This window comes from Dermacentor albipictus, chromosome 6 (assembly GCF_038994185.2).
Source record: "Dermacentor albipictus isolate Rhodes 1998 colony chromosome 6, USDA_Dalb.pri_finalv2, whole genome shotgun sequence".
In the NCBI taxonomy this organism is placed as follows: Eukaryota; Metazoa; Arthropoda; class Arachnida; order Ixodida; family Ixodidae; genus Dermacentor; species Dermacentor albipictus.
In genome coordinates, this window is record NC_091826.1 from 141104831 (window position 1) to 141126553 (window position 21723).

A 21723-nucleotide genomic window follows, 5' to 3' on the forward strand; every position below is an offset into this window, starting at 1 on the left:
GGGCGCTGGAGACCGTGTGTCCTTTGGCTACATCATTGCGATGCTGCTGTAGCCTTCTTTTAAAGTTCCCCGTCTCGCCTACGTGTACGTGTAAGAGTGTACGTGTAAGAGTGTACGTTTATTCAGCCATATAGAGAGACGCGGACGCTTTCTTCTAGTTTTGTTTACTAAAGTTAAAAAAAAGTTGCGCATTACAGTGCAAAACTTGATGTGCTCCAGCAACGCTGGCACGCCAGCGTCTTGCAACGCCTAGCAACGCCTAGCAATGCTTTCATGCCGCACGCGTGACTGAAACGAACATGCCTGGCAAGACGTATACCGTGCTCGCGCTTCTCCGCAGGTGGGCGACAGTGCGCATGCGCAAGCGAATGCCACGTGGTTAAGCAGTGAGGTGAAGCGCTCGTTCAAGGCCAGGAGCGGCGTAAGGACGCATGAAGGTAGCTTTGGAGCTACCTTACGCTGAGGAAGCACCAAGGAAGCCTTCACCGAGGGCCCCTCAGTAAGGAAGCTTCAGAGTGACATAAGGCAGCCTCACCGCAATGAAGGCTTCCTTAGTGAGGTAAAGGAAGATTTCATTGTTTGGCTGCTTATGCTGAGGAAGTACCAAGGAAGCCTTCACCGAGGGCGCCTCAGTTAGGAAGCTTTCAAAGTGACATAAGGTGGCCTCACCGCAATGAAGGCTTCCTTACTGAGGAAAGGAGGGTTTCATTGTTTGGCCCTTTGTCCCTTATTGTTCCTATACAAGATGATTGCTTTCATTTTCTGAAACAGACACACAGAGCATTGTTACCCACTACTTCTAAACTTTTATTATTTAACAGTTGAAGGAATTTCTTCTTGGGTGATCGGAACGGTGTAACGCAGGGAGCTATCAACTTAAGCGTTGTAAAGCATGTTTTTTCAACAAATTCTGTTCCCTAGGTTGTTATTCTCCAACCCCCCTCTAGCTTTTTTTTTGCTGTGTCTCTTAGTTTCAATATCATGCAATTTTTCAGCGGCTCACCTATCGGTTACTAGCGTGAAAGTCTGAAGCCTTACTTAATGATAACCGCCCTGCATGAAATAGCTGGCCCACATTACATATATATTGAAGCCTACTCACAGATTGAAACATTTCTTCCAGAACGTAATGTCCCCCTTGCAGAGAACTTCATAAAAACACATTCTATCATATACGTCTCCTTTATATTTAATCTTGTGCCCAAAGTGATCAACATTCAAAGAATCGAGGTGTGATTAGAGATGAGTGTGAGTTTCCGACGAATGCAACAAGTTGTTCTGTTGTAAGTCGCCGAACACGACCCCTGCTTGGCGTGCCATGTCGTAGAACAGTGAGTTGCTGTCGCTGAGAAGCTGTTGCACGGTTCCATATTCGGCAACGCTGCCTTCGCTCATAACGAGGACCCTGCAAGAAATCGATGACAAGAGGGAACGTGTGTTAGCACTAGCATGGAGCCTGTCACGGCGAGTCAATACAGATGAAGTACGCGCACGTTCTTTTTAAAAGGAAAATGACATCGGCCACAAAGCACAAGAAGCGTGTTTCTCGTAAAGAAAGGTTGGCCGATTAAGAAAAAAAGTAAGAAGATCTCACGAACTGTGGGAATTGACGTAATGCGAAGCATTTCGCAAGTAGCTGTCTCTTCGGTATCATTTGGGATTCTTTATTGAGTTATCAGATGGACGAGGGTGCTTGTGTAGAGCAAGAAAGTGTGTGTTTCACGTGAGCCTGTGTATGACGACAGACGAACGCCGATGATAACGGCATGGAGACGACGGTTGTGCTTCTGCTCTGGCGAGGAGCCGTGGCATTCTTTTCCGTTACGACACGCTGGCCAGTCCCGAAGACGGCACGATGCCACACAACTTTTGTGTAGCGCTAGCTGCCAAGAGAAAAAGACTGGGTCATGTGGGCCGTTCTCGCTGGTCTAACACAGCATCTGAAAGAATTAGCTGCCACGAGGGAAGAATGGGAGGAGCTGGCACACACCCAGTTCTGACGCATGGGAAAGACGGCGGCAAGTCTCTGGCACCTCGCGCACGCGTGCTCGTGTGACGCCCGCGCCGGTCATTTCGAATTGTTAGTAGGCACGCATGATAGTGGCCTAAAGGCGTCAGGTTGCTGTGATCTTCATAGCACAATGGAATTCTTTTTTTATTCATTGAAGAGTTCCTAAATGAGGTGGGGCAGGAGCCTTTCTATCTACCTACCGAAAAGTGCCTGGTATGAGCGAAAGAATATTTTGCATCAATATTTGTCCTGGTGCGGGGAGCAAATGCAGGACGACAGCCTTTTCCGAGACAGCCTTGCCATCTCACTTATCGGTCAAGTTATAAGTCAGCAGCCTTCTGATCTATCGAGGAGTCTGAATAGCATCAAGCGCGCGACCGCGAAGCCAAATGACCAAAACGTCTGCAATGGGAAATGAACTTCAGCGGAGTTGAAAACTAAATAAAATTGGAGGCATCATGTCCCTCTTTAGATAGCTCATAACAAACGTTTCAGGAAAACATCGCTTTACGCATATTTTGCCTAGTGCCATAACGTTATGACACATGGACATTTAGCAAATATAGTATCTACAAATCCAGATTTTTCACGCTACCGAATTTTTACCGACGCTAGGGGCACTCGTATCTACGTACCTTCGTTGCTTTCAACTTTCTCGCATTTTTTCTGCATTAGGAAGAACATCGGCATAATACAAGAAAGGAGACGGTAGGGAAGGCAAGGAGTTTAAAACTTCCTACATGGCTTCAATGTTGCAGAAGGAATGAGTGGAGCACTTGACTTCAATGAGCCTAGGGCGCAAGGGCGCACTAGGCTCATTGGACACAAGGGCGCCATTGCGACACTAAAATTTCAGTGGTGTTTTGTTTCAATAATCATTGAAAGCGAGCAGGCGACTACCATATAAGATAATTTTCCCTAGCGCAGCAACACAGCAAGAGTCATTTCTGATACTCAGCGTCTGGTAGCTAGAAAGGAGTACCTTTATCTAGGTCACAAGAAACTTGCAAACTGTAGGAAACACGCGGAAGTATGAAAACGAGAGCATAGCTGCGTACAATATTCACATATTGAGGGAAAGTCGTGTTGGGTAGGTTAGGTAAAGTCAAAGTTAAGAGCAGATTATCATCATTATCATCATCAGCCTGGCTATGCCCACCACAGGGCAAATGCCTCTCCTACATGTCTCCAACCACCCCGGTCATGTTCTAATTGTGGCCATGTTGTCCCTGCAAACTTCTTGACCTCATCCGCCCACCTAACTTTCTGCTGACCCGTGCTACGCTTCCCTTCTCTTGGAATCCAGTCCGTAACCATTAATGACCATCGGTTATCTTCCCTCCTTATTACATGCCCAGCCCATGCTTATTTCTTTTCTTGATTTTACCTAAGATTCCATTACCTCGCGTTTCTTCCTTCACCCAATCTGCACTCTTACTATCCCCCCCCCCTCCCTTAACGTTGCACCCATCATTCTTCTTTCCAAAGCTCGTTGCATCATCCTCAATTGAAGTGGAACCCTTTCGTAAATCTCCAGGTTTCTGCCCTGTAGTTCAGTAGTGGTAAGACACAGCTGTTATACACTTTTTATTTTGAGGGATAATGGCAACTTGCTATTCATGATCTGAGAAGGCTTGCCAAATGCACCCCAGACCATTCCTATTCTTATTATTTCAGCCTCATAATCTCGATGCGCAGTCACCACCTGCCCTAAGTAGATGTATTCCCTTTCCAGTTCCAGTGCCTCGCAACCTATCATCATCATCATCAGCAGCAGCAGCAGCAGCAGCAGCAGACGCAGCAGCAGCAGCAGCAGCAGCAGCAGCAGCAGCAGCAGCGGCAGCCTAGTTACGCCCACTGCAGGGCAAAGGGCTCTCCCATACTTCTCCAACTACCCCGGTCATGTACTAATTGTGGCCATGTTGTCCCTGCAAACGTCTTAATGTCATCCGCCCACCTAACTTTCTGCCGCCCCCTGCTACGCTTCCCTTCCCTTGGAATTCAGTCCGTAACCCTTAATGACCATCGGTTATCTTCCCTCCTCATTACATGTCCGGCCCATACCCATTTCTTTTTCTTGATTTCAGCTAAGATGTAATTTACCCGCGTTTGTTGCCTCACCCAATCTGCTCTTTTCTTATCCCTTAACGTTATACCGATCATTCTTCCTTCCATAGCTCGTTGCGTCGTCCTCAATTTCAGCAGAACCCTTTTCGTAAGCCTCAAGGTTTCTGCTCCATATGTGAGTACTCGTAACACACAGCTGTCACTTTCCTTTTGAGGGATAGTGGCAACCTGCTGTTCATGATTTGAGAATGCCTGCCAAACGCACCCCAGCCCATTCTTATTCTTCTGGTTATTTCAGTCTCATGATCCAGATCCATGGTCACTACCTGCCCTAAGTAGATGTATTCCCTTACCACTTCCAGTGCCTCGCTACCTATCGTAAACTGCTGTTCTCTTCCGAGACTGTTAAACATTAGTTTTCTGCAGATTAATTTTCAGACCCACCCTTCTGCTTTGCCTCTCCAGGTCAGTGAGCATGCATGGCAATTGGTCTCCTGAGTTACTAAGCAAGGCAATATCATCAGCGAATCGCAAGTTGCTAAGGTATTCTCCATCAACTTTTATCCGCCATTCTTCCCACTCCAGGTCTCTGAATACCTCCTGTAAACATGCGGTGAATAGCATTGGAGAGATCGTATCACCCTGTCTGACGCCTTTCTTTATTGGGATTTTGTTGCTTTCTTTGCGGAGGACTACGGTGGCTGTCGAGCCGCTATAGATAACTTCCAGTATTTTTACGTATGGCTCATCTACACCCTGATTCCGTAATGCCTCCATGACTGCTGAGGTTTCGACTGAATCAAAGGCTTTCTCGTAATCAATGAAAGCTTAATAAGGGTTGGTTATATTCTGCACATTTTTCTATCACCTGATTGATAGTGTGAATATGGTCTATTGTTGAGTAGCCTTTACGGAATCCTGCCTTGTCCTTTGGTTGACAGAAGTCTAAAGTGTTCCTGATTCTATTTGCGATTACCTTAGTAAATACTTTGTAGGCAATAACTCTCCTTTGCTATTCCTAGAGCCTATGCCATATTCCCCCACTGACTTCTCTCCAGCCTGCTTCTTGCCTACCCTGGCATTGAAGTCGCCCATCAGTATAGTGTATTTTGTTTTGACTTTGCCCATCGCCGATTCCACGTCTTCATAAAAGCTTTCGACTTCCTGGTCATCATGACTGCATGTAGGGGCATAGACTTGTACCACCTTCAATTTGTACCTCTTATTAAGTTTCACAACAAGACCTGCCACCCTCTCGTTAATGCTATAGAATTCCTGTATGCTACCAGCTATTTCCTTATTAATCAGGAATCCGACTCCTAGTTCTCGTCTCTCCGCTCAGCCCCGGTAGCACAGTACGTGCCCACTTTTTAGCACTGTATATGCTTCTTTTGTCCTCCTAATCTCACTGAGCCCTATTATATCCCATTTACTACCCTCTAATTCCTCCAATAACACTGCTAGACTTGCCTCACTAGATAACGTTCTAACGTTAAACGTTGCCTGGTTCAGATTCCAATGGCGGCCTGTCCGGAGCCAGGTATTCTTAGCACCCTCTGCAGCGTCACAGATCTGACCGCCGCCGTGGTCATTTGCTTCGCGGCTGCTGGGGACTGAGGGCCGGGGTTTGATTGTTGTATTCATATGGGAGGTTGTGGCCAAGTACTGCACCAGGGTGGCCAATCCTGCTCTGGTGAAAGAGTGAGTTACCGGTTCTTGTCGCCGGGATCAGGCCACACTCCAGGCCTGTTTGTGCAATTTTCTCAACACACGGTTTTTTTGTATTTTCAGGTGGAGAATTGCGCGGCACCGGGGTTTGTACCACGGTCCTCTTGCACGGGAGACGGATACTCTACCGTCCCCGCAGTAGTTAAATTAAAAAAATAAAATTATGGCGTTTTACGTGACAAAACCACTTTCTGATTATGAGGCACGCCGTAGTGGGGGACTCCGGAACCTATCATAAACTACACTATTTCTTCCGAGATTGTTGAACATTACTTTAGCTTTCTGCACATTAACTTTTAGACCCACCCTACTGCTCTGCCTGTCCTGGTCAGTGAGCATGCATGGCAATTAGTCACACCATCAGCGAATCAAGACAATATCAGCGAATCGCAAGTTACTAATGAATGCTCCATTAACTCTTAGCCCCAATTCTTCTCAATCCAGGTCTCTGATTACCTCCTGTAAACACGCTGTGAATGGCATTGGAGAGTTCGTATCTCCCTGCCTGGCGCCCTCATTTATTGGGACTTTGTTGCTTTCTTTATGGAGGACTACGGTGGCCGTGGAGCCGCTATAGATATCTTTCAGTTCTTTTATATACGGCTCGTCTACACCCCGATTCCATAATGCCTCCATGAGCGCTGAGGTTTCGACTTAATCAAACGTTTTCCCCTAGTCAATGAAAGCTATATACAAGGGTTGGTTATATTCCGCACATTTCTCTATCACCTGATTGATAGTGTCCATATGTTCTATTGTTGAGTAGCCTTTACGAAATCCTGCCTGGTCCTTTGGTTGACAGAAGTCTAAGGTGTTCCTGATTCTATCTGCTATTACCTTAGTAAATATTTGTAGGCAACGGACAGTAAGCTGATCGGTCTATAATTTTTCACGTCGTTGGCGTCCCTTTTCTTATAGATTAAGATTATGTTAGCGTTCTTCAAAGATTCCGGTACGCTCGAGATCATCAGGCATTGCGTATACAGGGTGGCCAGTTTATCTAGAACAATCTGACCACCATCCTTCAACAAATCTGCTGTTACCTGATCCTCCCCAGCTGCCTTCCCCCTTTGCATAGCTCCTAAGGCTTTCTTTACTTCTTCCGGCGTTACTTGTGGACGTGAAATTCCTCTAGACTATACACACTTCTGTTATCATCGTGGGTGCCTCTGTTACTGTATAAATCTCTATAGAACTCCTCAGCCACTTGAACCATCCCATATATATAAGTAATTACATTGCCGGCTTTGCCTCTTAAGGCAAAGCCGGCAATCTGTTTCTTGCCTATTCGTAGTTTCTTCTTCACTGCTTTTAGGCTTCCTCCGTTCCTGAGAGCGTGCTCAATTCTATGCATATTATTCTGCCGTATGTCAGCTATCGTACGCTTGCTGATAAACTCGGAAGGTTCTGCTAGTTCTATTCTAGCTCTAGGGTTACACACTTTTGCGTTTCTGAATCAGATCTTCCGTCTCCTGCGATAGCTTACCGGTATCTTGTCTAACGAAGTTACGACCAACTATTGAACACTCCTTAATGATACCCTTGACATTGTCGCTCATGCTCCTCTTCCTGAGTTAAGGCCGAATACCTGTTCTGTAGCTTGATCTTGAATTCCTCTATTTTTCCTGTTACGGCTAACTCATCGCTTCTTATGTACCATTTTCTTCCGTTCCCTCCTCAAATCTAGAGTATTTCGAGATCTTACCATCCTATGGTCACTGCAGCGCACCTAGCCGAGCGCGTCCACATCTTCTATGATGTCAGGGTTAGCTCTGAGTATGAGGTCTATTTCATTTCTAGTCTCGCCATTCAGACTGCTCCACGTCCACTTTCGGTTATCGCGCTTGCGGAAGAAGGTATTCATTATCCGCAAATGACTCCGCTCTGCAAACTCTACGAATGACTGTCCCCGGCTATTCCTATAACCTATGTCATATTCCCCCACTTACTTGTCTCCAGCCCACGTCTTGCCTATTCTAGCATTCATTCAGTATAGTGTATTTTGTTTTGACTTTATCCATCGCCGATTCCACGTCTTCATGAAAGCTTTCGACTGGCTGGTCATCATGACCAGATGTAGGCGCGTGGGCCTGTAAGATCTTTAATTGATAACTCTTATTAGGTTTCACAACAAGACCTGCCATTCTATCGTTAATGCTATAGAGTTTCTGTTTGTTACAAGCTATATCCTTATTAATCAGGAATCCGACTCCTAGTTCTCATTTCTCCGCTAAGCCCCGGTAGCACAGGACGTGCCCGCTTTCTTGGACTGTATATGCTTAATTTGTACTCCTAACCTCACTGAGCCCTTTTATATCCCACTTAGTGCCCGCTAATTCCTCCAATAGCACAGCTAGACTCGCCTCACTAGATAACGTTCTAGCGTTAAACGTTGCCAGGCTCAGATTCCTATGGCGGCATGTCCGGGATTTATGTTAAGGCTTTATGAAACTGCGAATAAGTATTGAATGGCTAAGAAAATATCAACCCCATTGTCATGTAGTTGAATAATATGTTTCTATGGTTTTGCGAATGGAATATTTCCAATAATTTTCCGCGCTTATATTACACTTTACAAATCTAGCGTTATACCCCTGCATTATTGTCACAAGTATCGCTTTGTCTCACTCCTTCTGTAGCGACTTCCTTTTCTTTTCCCTTCAGAGCCCCTGTTTCAACACAGCTTAGACGCCTCCGTTTGGCCTTTGCGGAGTTTGTAAGAAATGTGAGGGGAAAACCGAAGGTGAAAAAAAATATTTTTTTGTGTTTTTTGAAAGAGCCGTTTTGACGCCAGGTAAGACTCCGTTGCCTTGCAGACGCACTTGGTTTAGGTGTATACCTAAAATTGGGTCGCGAATAAATAACTGGAAGTTCAGTTCTGACCCAGTGCTATTCTGCGTCATAAATGTTTCTATGTGCACTTGGGGACGCAAACGATACCGTTCCTGGGCGGAAAAGCTACATGTCGTTGAAGACGTGGGGTTTTCTGCAGGCACATTATCAAGCACTACCTTGACACGTCCGGGACACCAGAGCGGCCAACCGTACAACGTACATTTGCGCTGCAGAGTGAGAGTCATGTTCTCGCTAGGAAGGCTCATGAACGATGTATTCCAAAAACAGGAAGCGTCATAAAGCGACAGTTACTAGATTTCGTAAGCGCAGATTGAGACGCACCTTACGACGGGATGACGTAATGTCATTTCATGAAGATCTCAGCAACTCTTTCGAATTCTGCTGCAAACGTTTCACCTCGCGGCCGCGTCCTCGTCTCCACTAGGTGTGAGAACGAAGAAAGTTTCCTACGATATTAACTCCCAGGGCACCCTCGCCCTACTATCGGTAAGCTGCGATGGACAAGACGGGTATATGTACGATGTTCTCGCTTGTAGCTTAAGATGTTTCTTTTGGCTTCATTACAGAGACTGCTTTCTGCGGCTTTTCCCCAGATTTTGTGGTTGGCGTGTTGTGAGAGGAGACTCAACTAGAGCCACTATGTATGTGCTAACTTCTATACATAGTGCTATATGTACATAAACTATCACACAGCCTGAAGAATGTACTTGGCAGGTTTGATGTAAAGGTTCTTTTTTCTGCCTTAACAAGTTGATAAAAATATGAGGTAAGATTGATAGGATGTTGGCACAGGCTGCCTCCACTGATGCTGGGAAAGGCTTCACTTTCAAGCACACGTCCCGCCTGTACACTGTACAACGGTAGTTGTTTACCAGCTTCCATTTTCCTGCGGTAACGCCTATATCGGCCAAACAGGTCCATGTCTGAACATGAGATTATCAGAGCATCAATGCTCACTAATGTATAAAGCCTACTCACATGTCACACGGCATAGCTCTGAGCATGAGTGTACGCCAATCTATGAAGACAGCACAATACTTTCCACGCATAGCACTCACACTGTGGGAGAGATTATTGCGGTCTACTATACCAGAAAAAAAAGGATCGTGTTGCGTAAGCATGCCTTCATTAAATTTGTATCAGCGAATTTGCATTTTTAAACCACTTCACAGTGTAGCATTATAGATTACAGGGTTTTGCGTTTTGCATGTTCAATGATAATGACGCCGTCGGTGGGAGAGCATGTAGGTATAGGTTGTAGTACTTAAGTTTGTGTATGCCGTCTAATTTACCAGTACTCACCTACAGTGCAGAAACCTGGAGATTTACGAGAAGGGTTATACTTGAGGACGACGCAATGAACTATGGAAAGAAGAATGATGGGTGTAACCTTAAGGGAGGGGGGGAAAAGAAGAGAGCCGATTGGGTCAGGGAATAAACGCGAGTTGATGACATCTTAGTTGAAATGAAGGAAAAGAAATGGGCACGGGCAGGGCATCTAATGAAGAGAGAAGATAACCGGTAGTCATTAAGGGTTGCGGACTGGATTTCAAGAGAGGGGAAGCGTAGCAGGGGGCGGCAGAAAGTTCGGTGTACGAATGAGATTAAGAAGTTTGCAGGGGCAGCATGGTCAGAATTAGCACATGACTGGGGTAGTTGGAGAAGGAATGGGAGAGGCCCTGCAGTGGGCGTAGCCAGGTTGATGATGATGATGGTGGTGGTGATGATGATGCCTTCAAATAAAGTTATTTGTAAGTTCAGCGCTGTCCTGTGTGTTTCCTGCCTTTTATCTTGTCGTGTTCCGCTGCCCCTTCAAGATGTTAACTGCTGTGTTGCCGAGCCTACAGCATGAGCAACAGGGTTTGTGCCTGAGCAGACAACTTCCTGGTGGCCGCTGTCCGACCTAGCTACTCGGTATGTGCTACAGGGTGTGTGCCCGGACCGAGAAACTGGGCACTGCATATTTGATGTATGCACATTATTGGCCAATCTCTCATCACGGATGCACCAAGGTGACACGAGGGGTATGGAGAAACAGATTTATTTAAATCGATAACGCCCCATTCCCAGCGAACCCTTCCGTGTCGAGTGCCACCGCTTGAAGGATAGCCACTGCATTCAAGTTGAAGCTGTGATACTTGGGACAGTGGGAGATGAAAAGGCGGCAGCACAAAGAAGAGACGGATGGAGACGAGACGAAAGTTACGAGCGCAGAACTTCCACGAGCGAATGATTCACGAATAAACACACGCGGCCCGAGCCAGGGTTTATAATCTGCGCATGCGTAAGTGTGCCAGCTCTTTGTGTGAAAGCGTGATGGAGGAATGCGTGATTCTCCTTACGGGAAATTGCAGAATCTCAACGGATTGCTAGACTTGGGGGAGGATGATTTAGCATGCCCTTAATCGCGCTTTCAGACAAAGAGCTGGCATATTTAGACTTGCGCCGATCCTAACCCCCCGACTCGGACAGCATGTACGTATTCGTGAATCATTTGCAATAATGTTGAAAGTTCAGCTCTCGTCTTTGTAGTCTCGAGTCCCTCTGTGTCTTTTTTCTGCTGCCGCCATTCAAATATGTACCAATATGCCAAATTCACCACAACAATCAAGTGGGAGTTCGTAAGGAGTTCCAGCTGAAGTGGTTTGACTACCAATTGCACTATGTCGCGGAATAATTTGGCAATGTTGTTGACCGTGAATGAACTTATCACTTCGCGTGTCTGCTGATGAGTTTCAAGATTCACGGATGGCATAGGTATACGCAGAAAGTCGCATAAAGAAGTTATCGGTGACATTGCCGATCACCTTGATGGTTCCTGATGCCCTTTCTTTTATTACGCTTTGTATTTGTTGCTTTCCAGACAACTATAGGCTTCTAAACAAAGTAAGCCAATAAGCCTTAGCGCGCATGCCATATTATAGCGACTTATTGCATACATGATGTGATAACCTGCTGAAAATGATCAATACACAGAGTTACGATGCCATTTGCATTCAGAAGGCCAAAGTACGGGCAAATATGTGTATGCTACCCGTCATGGCTCAAGTGACATACTGCAGCTCCTGTAGACACTAGTGCCAAAATTCACTGGAGTAATTTATGTAGGGAACTCTGTGGGTCGAGGCCTACCTGTCGTAGTCGAGCACGGTGTGCAGCCGGTGGGCCACGGTGAGCAGTGTAAATTTGGCGAAGCTGCCTCGGAGCGTCGCCTGGATCATGCGGTCCGTGTCACCATCCATGTGCGAGGTTGCCTCGTCCAGCACCAGGATCTTGGGTTTTCGAAGCAGTGCGCGTGCCAAGCACACCAGCTGCCGCTGCCCAGCACTGTTTGATGACGAAAATAACGAACTTGTATGAGCATTTACTTGCATGAACGTTTTACATATTACAGTCAACCATGCCAGTCACCTCTTCTAAGAATAGGCACAGATATTCTGTTTCTCGCATGCTAGGCACGTGAACCACGCTACAGTAGGGGTAATGTAGTGCAATGTAGTGCATAATGTAGTACGATTAATCAAACTTCTGCGCATCAAAGAGAAGCCTTCTAGCCATACCCTACCGTACTTTGCTGACCATGAGCGCTCCGGCCGTCTCGCCGAGTAGCTAATACTCAGGAGAGCACTTATATAACCAATGGGCTCATACGTACCCCCATCTCTATTTCCCCTAAAGATGTAACGATGGCTGCCTTTTTCAGAGCTCAGCGCTGATGCCTCCGTTCCTGGGGTGAGCGTCTCCGTTGGCCAGCGGCGTCGGCGTAGCCAAGTGAAGAAGCGCCGCGAAGAAGTAAAGTGGTAACGGAGTGCAGCTGGAGATGAAAGAAAGGCGATAGCGCAGGAGGTGTGTACAGCGGAACGCAGAGTTGTCGGTAGCCTAGGCATCTGCAGTCACATGGGCGATATCCTCTGCGCTTCCGAGGTGGGGAGGGGGGGGGGCAGGGAGCGGGGAACTGGGGAGGACCACACTCGTCGGCGGCGTCTGCTGTGGAAGTCAGTCCGCGGTACCAGTATGTGTGAGGGGGATTACTGCTCCCACAAGGGGTGATGGCGAGCGGCTACGAGTGGGGCTCGATGTGACGCTCCCCTGTTTGTTGTCACCGTTGACACTGGTGATTACCCGCGACGAATGACTGCTCTCATCGTCGGTGGAATGAAAGCTCGAGTTGAAAAGCATAGTCTGGCACAAGCTGGGCGGTGCGGCGACGATGACTACGATACGGCAGCAGAGTAGCGCGCGTCATTTATATGGAAACAAAGCACCGCATGAGCGGAGGTCTGCCTACGGCGGCTGCAGTGAATCGCGCCGTGAATGGCTCTGAAACCCACGCGCTGCCTTTTGCGATCTGCCGATTAGCGAAGCAGACGTGCCTCTTCGCTCCTTTTGGAACGTGCCGCACGAGTCAGTTAGTCCGCGCCAGACAGTATATCGCGAAATAAAAGCGCGTATATAGCTGCGCTCATGATTCACACTAGAGAGTATCGTAATCGTCGGTGAATTCTTCCCCTGTGGACTCAAGCAGTGAAGCAATAAACAGTATCTAAATACATTCGGTTCAACAAGTACTAGCCTTCAAGCCCGTGATTTCTTTACTACCACGAAGTTTTCTACGCCTTCTTTAACGGCCACGTCTACTTGATTCCATTCTTGCTGAGTAAGGTAGGTCGGTCCTGGCGACAGCGTAATTCGTGCTCGCTTGAATAACGTTGGCCGCGTGTTGGGGGTGTTGGATGTCTGATTTTCCCTCTATTAATTACTTCTGCGCGCCTTGCGCGTTTCCACAGAACTATCAAGTGAAACTATTGCCTTTGCTTCGATTCGTTGATAAGTTAGACTTCGCCCTGTCATCTGCTAGCCTCCTGGTTAGCTGAGATAGAGAACGGGCTGCCCCGGAAATGCGCTGGTCCGGGCTTCATGTCTCGGACCAGGATAGAGTGTATAAGCGCGACTGAACGAGGACGTAGAAACAGATACACAGACATAGCGCTTATACACTCTACCATGGATTCTAACAAACTAGCCCGCCAACATGTTTTAACCGGACCAGGAGTAATCTTTCTCCTTCTGCAAAGCTTTTTTTTCTAGGAACGCATATGGATTTTCTTTGTAGGAATTGCTACGATTGGGGGGATGTCTCGTCATCCCTTTAATTATTACGTCTCTCCACCTTGCGGGTCTCCACTAAACTATTACAGCATGCTTCGAGTTCACAAATTCCACTTCGCCCTGTCATCTGCTAGCCACCTGGTTAGCTCAGATGGTAGAGCGGCTGCCTCGGAAAGGCGGTGGTGCCGGTTCGAGTCCCGGACCAGGACGAATTTTTATGCGAAACATATTACGAGAGCTCAACCCAGCTCCTCAGGCGCGGCGGTGTCGCCTTCAATACCACGTGACACCGTGACGTCACGACGGAGGAGAAACGGGGCTCCAACTCGCGCCGTCGCTCGCGGCGTCGCGGCGGTATATAAGCAGGTGCGCTTGCCTCTGCTAGACACTCACGAGGTGACATGCCTCCTGGAGACAGAGCTGCTCGTTGGAATGAGAAGCGAAGGTTGTGGCGTGCTACAGAGACTGATTTTCTAGGTGGCTTTGGCTCAACTCTTGCAAGATGGGCTGGGTGGGAATCTAACCAGGGTCTCCGGAGTGTGAGACGGAGACGCTACCACTGAGCCACGAGTACGATGCTTCAAAGCGGTACAAAAGCGTCTCTAGTGAATGCGGTGTTGCCTTAGAAACGAGCTGTTTCTAAGGCTCAGGCGTGCGTCGCTTGCTCAGGCGCACATTTCGTTGCCGCGCCGAACGCTGCGTTGTTCGACGCTCACCGCGTCCAATGCGGGGCGCGTAGTCGCTGCGCCGTAGCCCATTGTCTTACACCCCTTGGCGGGTCGACGGGAACGCTGTCGCGTTCCACTCTTGAAGGCGAAGCAGAGTAACGCATGAGTTGTTTCTTCGTCTAGCCGAACCAAATATAGCCAAGCAACAGCAGTTCACCAGGCTAAACAGTGGTTCAACAACTAAAATAAAGGCTAGTATGCTTCGCATCCTGGGCTTAACCTTAGCTAAGCCACAGCCATCTTTGTTCAACTGCGAGGCTTTTGTTTCGAGAAACCCTTCGGGAGCGGAGGCAGTCTCCTCCGCGGCAGCCCCTCTCCTCCTCCTCGCTTTGGCGCAGCTGGCGCGCCGCCTGTGATCTTTTCGTCGCCTAGGGAATTTCTGTTCCCTAGCACCGTTCCCGCCAAAACTTGGCTGCTTGATCCTTTGCCGTCTTGCTGGCGCCTCTTCTGTCTCCTGGACATGGCGATCTCCCATTGCGGGTCCACGTCGTTATTGCTTTCTGCCTGTGGTCTTCCTGTCGTTGGGGTGCTGCCTTTCGGGGCTTGGGTGCCTGCCGCGGGCCCGCTTCGGTCTTGCACGAGGACGGGCTCGGTGGCGTCGTGAAAATCTTAAAGATTTAAAGATAGTGCTCAGGCCGAGGGGACTTGCAGTCAAGAGCTTGCAGACACACCAGGTTGCGCGAGCGGTGGTCGCGGCCACCGGATCCGGATGCAAGGCGGAAGACTTGATCATCAGGCTGCGCAATGGCTCCAACATCATAATAGTAAGCACCGACAACGAAGAGGCGGCCCAACGTATACGGCGCATCACGCAGCTAACGTTCGGGAACAGCAGCTACGCCATCAACGCACACGTGGCAGCGCCGGAGGGCACGTTGCGGGGGGTCATCCACGGGGTGGACGCGGGGACCTCGCCGGAAGAGCTCAAGGCGAACCTTAGAGTCCGAACGCAAGGAGTCAAGATCTTAGCAGCCAGGATGCTGGGACGGTCGAGCACGGCAGTCATCACATTTGATGGCCCCATAATCCCGAAGCAAGTACTCTACTACGGTGGAGAGATGTGGTGCTATCCGTACCGCCCTACGAGACAAGTATGCTACAAATGCTGCCAGCAGGGGCATCGGTCGGACGTCTGCCCGAATCCGGAGGCCAAGGCCTGCAAGCAATGTGGCTGCCAAAATCCAGCGGAACAACACCAGTGCACGCCCAAATGCCTGATATGCGGGGGTGACCACGTTGCAGGCACGCGGGACTGCAAGCAACGACTCAAGACGGCAGGCGAGCTGCGAGGAGGTCCCCAGCGACATCAGCAGCAGAGGCGCAGCCGCAGCCGAAGCAGAGGCGGCGCAAGAAGACCGAGGTGGTTCCGAGACGAGGGCCAGGACCAGGGTCAACAAAACTTTAATGCCTACCGGAGCGGGTCACGGAGCTGGAGCCGCGACCGGGGCCGGAGCCAGAGCCGAGGGTCCAACCGGGACGGATCCTATCCACCCCTGGGCGGCACGGGCCAGCAGCAGCAGCAAAAACAGCAAAAGAAGAGCGGCGGCGGCGTTAAGGTGAGCTGGGGGGCCGGCCCTCCCAAAACACTTTTTGCTCCGCACTCGGGACCACACACTAACAACACGCAGACAGCGGCCGAAAGGCAACTAAGCGAGGAAAACAAAAGTCTCAAACGCGAACTCGAGCTAAGCCGAGAAGAAACGCGACAACTCAGAAAGAGGATAGACGACCTAATTAAAGAAATGCAAGCGCTCAGACGAGCGGGCTACTCGCCGATCAGAACGCCAACGCCACCACCGCAGGCCGTGGCACCAGTGCAGCAAAACACAGAGGAGAAAAGCTTTAATGATGAAATCAGGAATTTCATGACTAGCGTGCAAAACCAAATGCAACAGATGCAAAATCAGATGCAACAAACGCAACAAAAGATCGCTCTGCAGGACCAGAGCTTCCGTAACTACGTCAAAAATCAAAACACACAGAAAACCACTAATGACGCCAGGGATAGGCTATACAATGACAGGCGATTCGGATCAGAAACCCAAGGTACAAGCAACAACAGTAACAACGCAGCATGGCAGGACAAAACCAACTAGAAGTATGGCAGTGGAACTGCAGGGGGTACAAGCGCAAGCAAGGACTCCTGCAACAGTTCATATCTACGCGAGAAAATCCACCAGATATAATCATGCTACAGGAAACCAATAATACCCCCGCACTCAGGGGCTATACGTGCCAGGAGAGTGGCCGCACCGCGACCCTCATAAGTAACAAAGTAGTAACCATAGCGCATAAAGAAATCGAGGACACCCAGATAGAACACGTGATCACGGAGGTGATTCCCAAAAGGAAAAGAAAGGCTAGAAGTACGTACATAGTAAACTTGTACAGCCCACCTAAACAGACAAAAGGAAACTTTATTAAACTTTTCGCGGAGGCCAAAAAATTGGCGGGACAAAACACCCTAATCATAGCGGGAGACTTTAACGCTAAAAGCCCGCGCTGGGGCTATAAGAAGGAAGACAAGAAGGGACGAGGCATCTGCACGGCGGCAGAAAACACCGGGTGTGAGCTGCTAACCGATGAAAACCAGCCGACTAGACAGGGAAACAGCGTCAGTCCAGACACGTGTCCCGACCTAACCTTTATCAGGGGCGCCAAGCAGGCAGAGTGGGAAAAGCTGCTCGAGAACCTTGGCAGCGACCACCACATAATAAGAGTCAGCACGGTGGCAGACAATGTCAAGAGGAAAATTGGTACGGCTCGGCTGACGGATTGGGACGCCTTTAGAGCACACTGTCGACAGCTAAAGGGTAACATTACCTCGGTTGAAGAGTGGAGCAAGCAACTCAAGCAAATTCAGAAAATGTACACGCAAGAAGTGCATAGAACGGAACAAACACCGGAGGTAGACAAGCGGCTCCTCGGGCTCTGGGAGGCTAGACGCGGGCTCACCAAGAGATGGAAAAGACAAAAGCTAAATAAGAAGCTAAAGAAGAAGATAGCGGACATCACTAGGCAGACGGAGGAGTACGCGACGCAGCTGGCCAGACAGGGGTGGCAACAGTTTAGCAACTCGCTGAACGGGACCCTAAGTACGGCCAAAACGTGGCGCATCCTCAAGGCCCTAATGGACCCTAGCAAGAACAAGTCCGAAAGCGGCAAATCGATCCAAAGACTGGTCCACCAGTACGAAGGTCCCGAAGAGCAGCTTCTGAAAGAAGTCCGAGAAAAATGCTACGGGAAAGACCAAATCGAAGGTTACAAAGGAGATTATCTCGGTGAGGAAAACCCGACAATGGACCGACCCATCACAAGAGAGGAGGTCACCGAGGCCGTGAGAGCGGCCACCAAGAATACAGCGGCGGGAGCGGACAAGATTCGAAACTCGCTCATAAGAAACCTAAGCGACGAGGCAGTCGATCAGCTGACGTCGTACCTCAACACGCTCTGGCAAGAGGGGAAGGTACCGGCGGAATAGAAACACGCCATCGTGGTCATGATACCCAAGCCGGGCAAGAAACTACAGATCGAGAATCTCAGGCCGATCTCGCTTACGTCGTGCCTGGGAAAACTGTATGAGAGAATAGTCACCAGAAGGATCCAGCAGCACCTGGAGAACGGGAGGTGGTACCCTGACAGCATGTATGGCTTCAGGGCCAACCTATCGACGCAGGACGTCCTCCTGCAACTCAAAGAGGAGGTACTCGACACAATGCCTAAGGCGGGTGAAAATGTTGTGATGGCGCTCGACATCAAAGGCGCCTTCGACAACGTCAGCCACGCGGCCATAATGGAGGGCCTCAACAACACCAACTGCGGAAGGAAAGTACACGACTACGTCAAGGACTTCCCAACCGATAGAACGGCAACGGTAGGACTGGGGGATTTGAGGAGTGACACCTTCTCCACACCGTGTAAAGGCACACCCCAAGGCTCCGTGATATCGCCCGTGTTATTTAATGTGGCGATGATCGGCCTGGCAAAACGACTTGGCGAGATTCAGGGCATCCAACACGCGATGTACGCGGACGACGTCACGGTTTGGGTCACGCAAGGTTCACTGGGAGAAAAACAAGAGAAGCTACAAGAGGCTGCGCGCTGTGTCGAAAAGTACACCAGAGAGAGGGGACTGGTATGCTCCACAGAAAAATCCGAATTACTGAGAGTAGGTAGACACCCCACCCAAGCAACGCTGGAAGTAACGCTTGATGGTCAAAACATCCCGGAAAAGAATATGATCAAAATCCTGGGCATGTGGCTACAGGGCAGCAGAAAATGTAGCCACACCATCAGCCTGCTGAGCAAAGTGACGGAGCAGGTGGGCCGGATGATCAACAGGGTCTCCCAAAAAAGATACGGCATGAAAGAGGAAGACACACTCAAACTCGTCGGCAGCCTGGTCGTCAGCCGAGTCATCTACTCGCTACCGTACCACGCGATGACCAAAGGAGAGAGGGAACAGGCGGACACGATAATCAGGAAAGCATACAAGACGGCTCTCCATCTGCCGAAAAACACTTCAAACGAAAAACTGCTCCAACTGGGCATCAGCAACACTTTCAGCGAACTGGCGGAAGCCCTGCTTGAAACGCAAAAAGCCAGACTCAAAAGCACCCCTGTAGGGAGAGCGCTCCTGACTAGGCTGGGACGGGACACGAGTGGACACGTAGATAGATACGCAGACGTGCCCGACTGCTTAAGAAAAACAATAAGCGTTAGGCCAGTACCTAAGAACATGGACCCCAACCTCCACGAGAGCAGAAGGCAGGCGCGAGCCGAATACGTGGAAAAGACACTCGCGCTACTAGAGAACACGGTGTACACGGATGCTGCCACGTACCCGCGAGAAGGGAAGCGCATGGCCACGGCGGTGGTGGTGAACGGCGACGGAAATATGATCACATGTGCGACGGCAAAGGCAGCCGACACAGCGGAGGCCGAAGAAATTGCCGTGGCGCTGGCGGCAGTAGAAGGATATAGGACAGGCAGGCCTCTAAACATCCTAACAGACTCGAAGGAAGCGTGCAGAAATTACACGCGGGGCAGGATTAGCAAAGCCGCCCTCAGAATTCTTGGCGGAGCCAACTTCGCCGAGAGGAACGTTACGCACAAGTTAATTTGGATTCCGGCCCACGCAGGCATAGAGGGTAACGAAAGGGCAGACAGCCTAGCTCGAGAGACCACGTTCCGAGCAGAGCAGTCGCGCGCCCCGGAGTATCACCCACACGCTTGTGAGGGAGGATACACAGAAATCTTAAACTTATACAGAGGGACGAGAGCCAAATATCCCCCACCGCACAAAGCTCTAACGCAGGAGGAAGCAACGAGTTGGCGCAGATTGCAGACAAACTCCTTCCCAAATTTATACATCCTAAACAAAATGTACCCAACACAATATAGAGACACCTGCCCATGGTGCGGGGCCACACCCACACTATACCATGTCACATGGGAATGTAAACACAATAAATCATTCCACCAACACAATAACCCGAGTGCGGAGCAATGGGAGAGTCGGCTTACCAGCTGCGAGCTCACGGCCCAAAGGGCCTTAGTGCAGCACGCTAGTGATGTAGCTAGGCTCAGTGGAGCCCAGGAATAGAGGCCCACCCTTGCTGGAAGAGGCTCCAAGTCGCCGGCGCCCAAGACGACCGAGACCTCGAGGCGCTAAATCCTTGAAGGAACCAAAATAAAGTTTCTCTCTCTCTGCATTTTCTCTGCAGAAATGGCTATGATTAGGTAAATGTCTAATTGTCCGTCTATGAATAACTTTCTCCACCTTGCGCGTTTCCATAGAACTATTAATCTTGCCTTTGCTTGGAGTTGTTGATAAGTTCGATTCCCCCTTGTCATCTGCTCGCTGCGTGGTTAGCTCAGACAGAGAATGGTTGCCCCGCATAGGCGGTGGTCCGGGGCTCGAGTCTCGGACCAGGAGGAATTTTTATTCACCTGCGAAGCTTTTCATTCGAGGAACCCGTATGGGTTTCTTATGTGTCAATTGCTATGATTGAGTGGGTGTCTCGTTATCCCTTCATTCATTAATTCTCTCCACCTTGCAGGTTTCCGCAGAATTATTACGTACAACTCTTGCCTTTCTCTATCGTAAAACCCAGTACCCAGCATCTAGTGTCCAGTGCCACGCCGGATTATGGGCCCAGTGTCGCGGGCTGGATACTGTGGCGCTGGGGAGGCGCGGCGTACTGGGATGCGCTGGGTACTTGTACCGAAAACAGCTTTAGCGCGTTCAATGTGCAGTGCCTGGCCACCGTGTATATATATATATATATATATATATATATATATATATATATATATATATATATATCATCATCATCAGCCTGGTTACGCCCACTGCAGGGCAAAGGCCTCTCCCATATTTCTCCAACAACTCCGGTCATGTACTAATTGTGGCCATGCCGTCCCTGCAAACTTCTTAATCTCATCCGCCCACCTAACTTTCTGCCGGCCTCTGCTACGCTTCCCTTCCCTTGGAATTCAGTCCGTAACCCTTAATGACCATCGGTTATCTTCCCTCCTCATTACATGTCCTGCCCATGCCCATTTCTTTTTCTTGATTTCAACTAAGATGTCATTAACTCGCGTTTGTTTCCTCACCCAATCTGCTCTTTTCTTATCCCTTAACGTTACACCTATCATTCTTCTTTCCATAGCTCGTTGCGTCGTCCTCAATTTGAGTAGAACCCTTTTCGTAAGCCTCCAGGTTTCTGCCCCGTAGGTGAGTACTGGTAAGACACAGCTATTATACACTTTTCTCTTGAGGGATAATGGCAACCTGCTGTTCATGATCTGAGAATGCCTGCCAAACGCACCCCAGCCCATTCTTATTCTTCTGATTATTTCTGTCTCATGATCCGGATCCGCAGTCACTACCTGCCCTAAGTAGATGTATTTCCTTACGACTTCCAGTGCCTCGCTGCCTATTGTAAACTGTTGTTCTCTTCCGAGACTGTTAAACATTACTTTAGTTTTCTGCAGATTAATTTTTAGACCCACTCTTCTGCTTTGCCTCTCCAGGTCAGTGAGCATACATTGCAGTTGGTCCCCTGAGTTACTAAGCAAGGCAATATCATCAGCGAATCGCAAGTTACTAAGGTATTCTCCATTAACTTTTATCCCCATTTCTTCCCAATCCAGGTCTCTGAATACCTCCTGTAAACACGCTGTGAATAGCATTGGAGAGATCGTATCTCCCTGCCTGAC

General features: G+C 49.1%; 1 protein-coding gene across 5 annotated transcripts in view; it reads right to left on the reverse strand.

The window, feature by feature from the left end:
• Positions 1-1173: 1173 nt before the first annotated feature.
• The window catches only part of LOC139061385 (ATP-binding cassette sub-family C member 2-like), a 223154-nt gene continuing 202604 nt past the window's right edge, over positions 1174-21723 (reverse strand). For all 5 annotated transcript variants that reach the window (XM_070541368.1, XM_070541367.1, XM_070541369.1 and 2 more), the window contains 2 exons: positions 11795-11989; positions 1174-1405 (listed from right to left, as the gene is read on the reverse strand). In XM_070541368.1, coding sequence (XP_070397469.1) covers positions 1237-1405; positions 11795-11989 — 364 coding nt within the window. In that variant the 3' untranslated portion in view covers positions 1174-1236. The remainder of the gene's footprint in view (positions 1406-11794; positions 11990-21723) is intronic.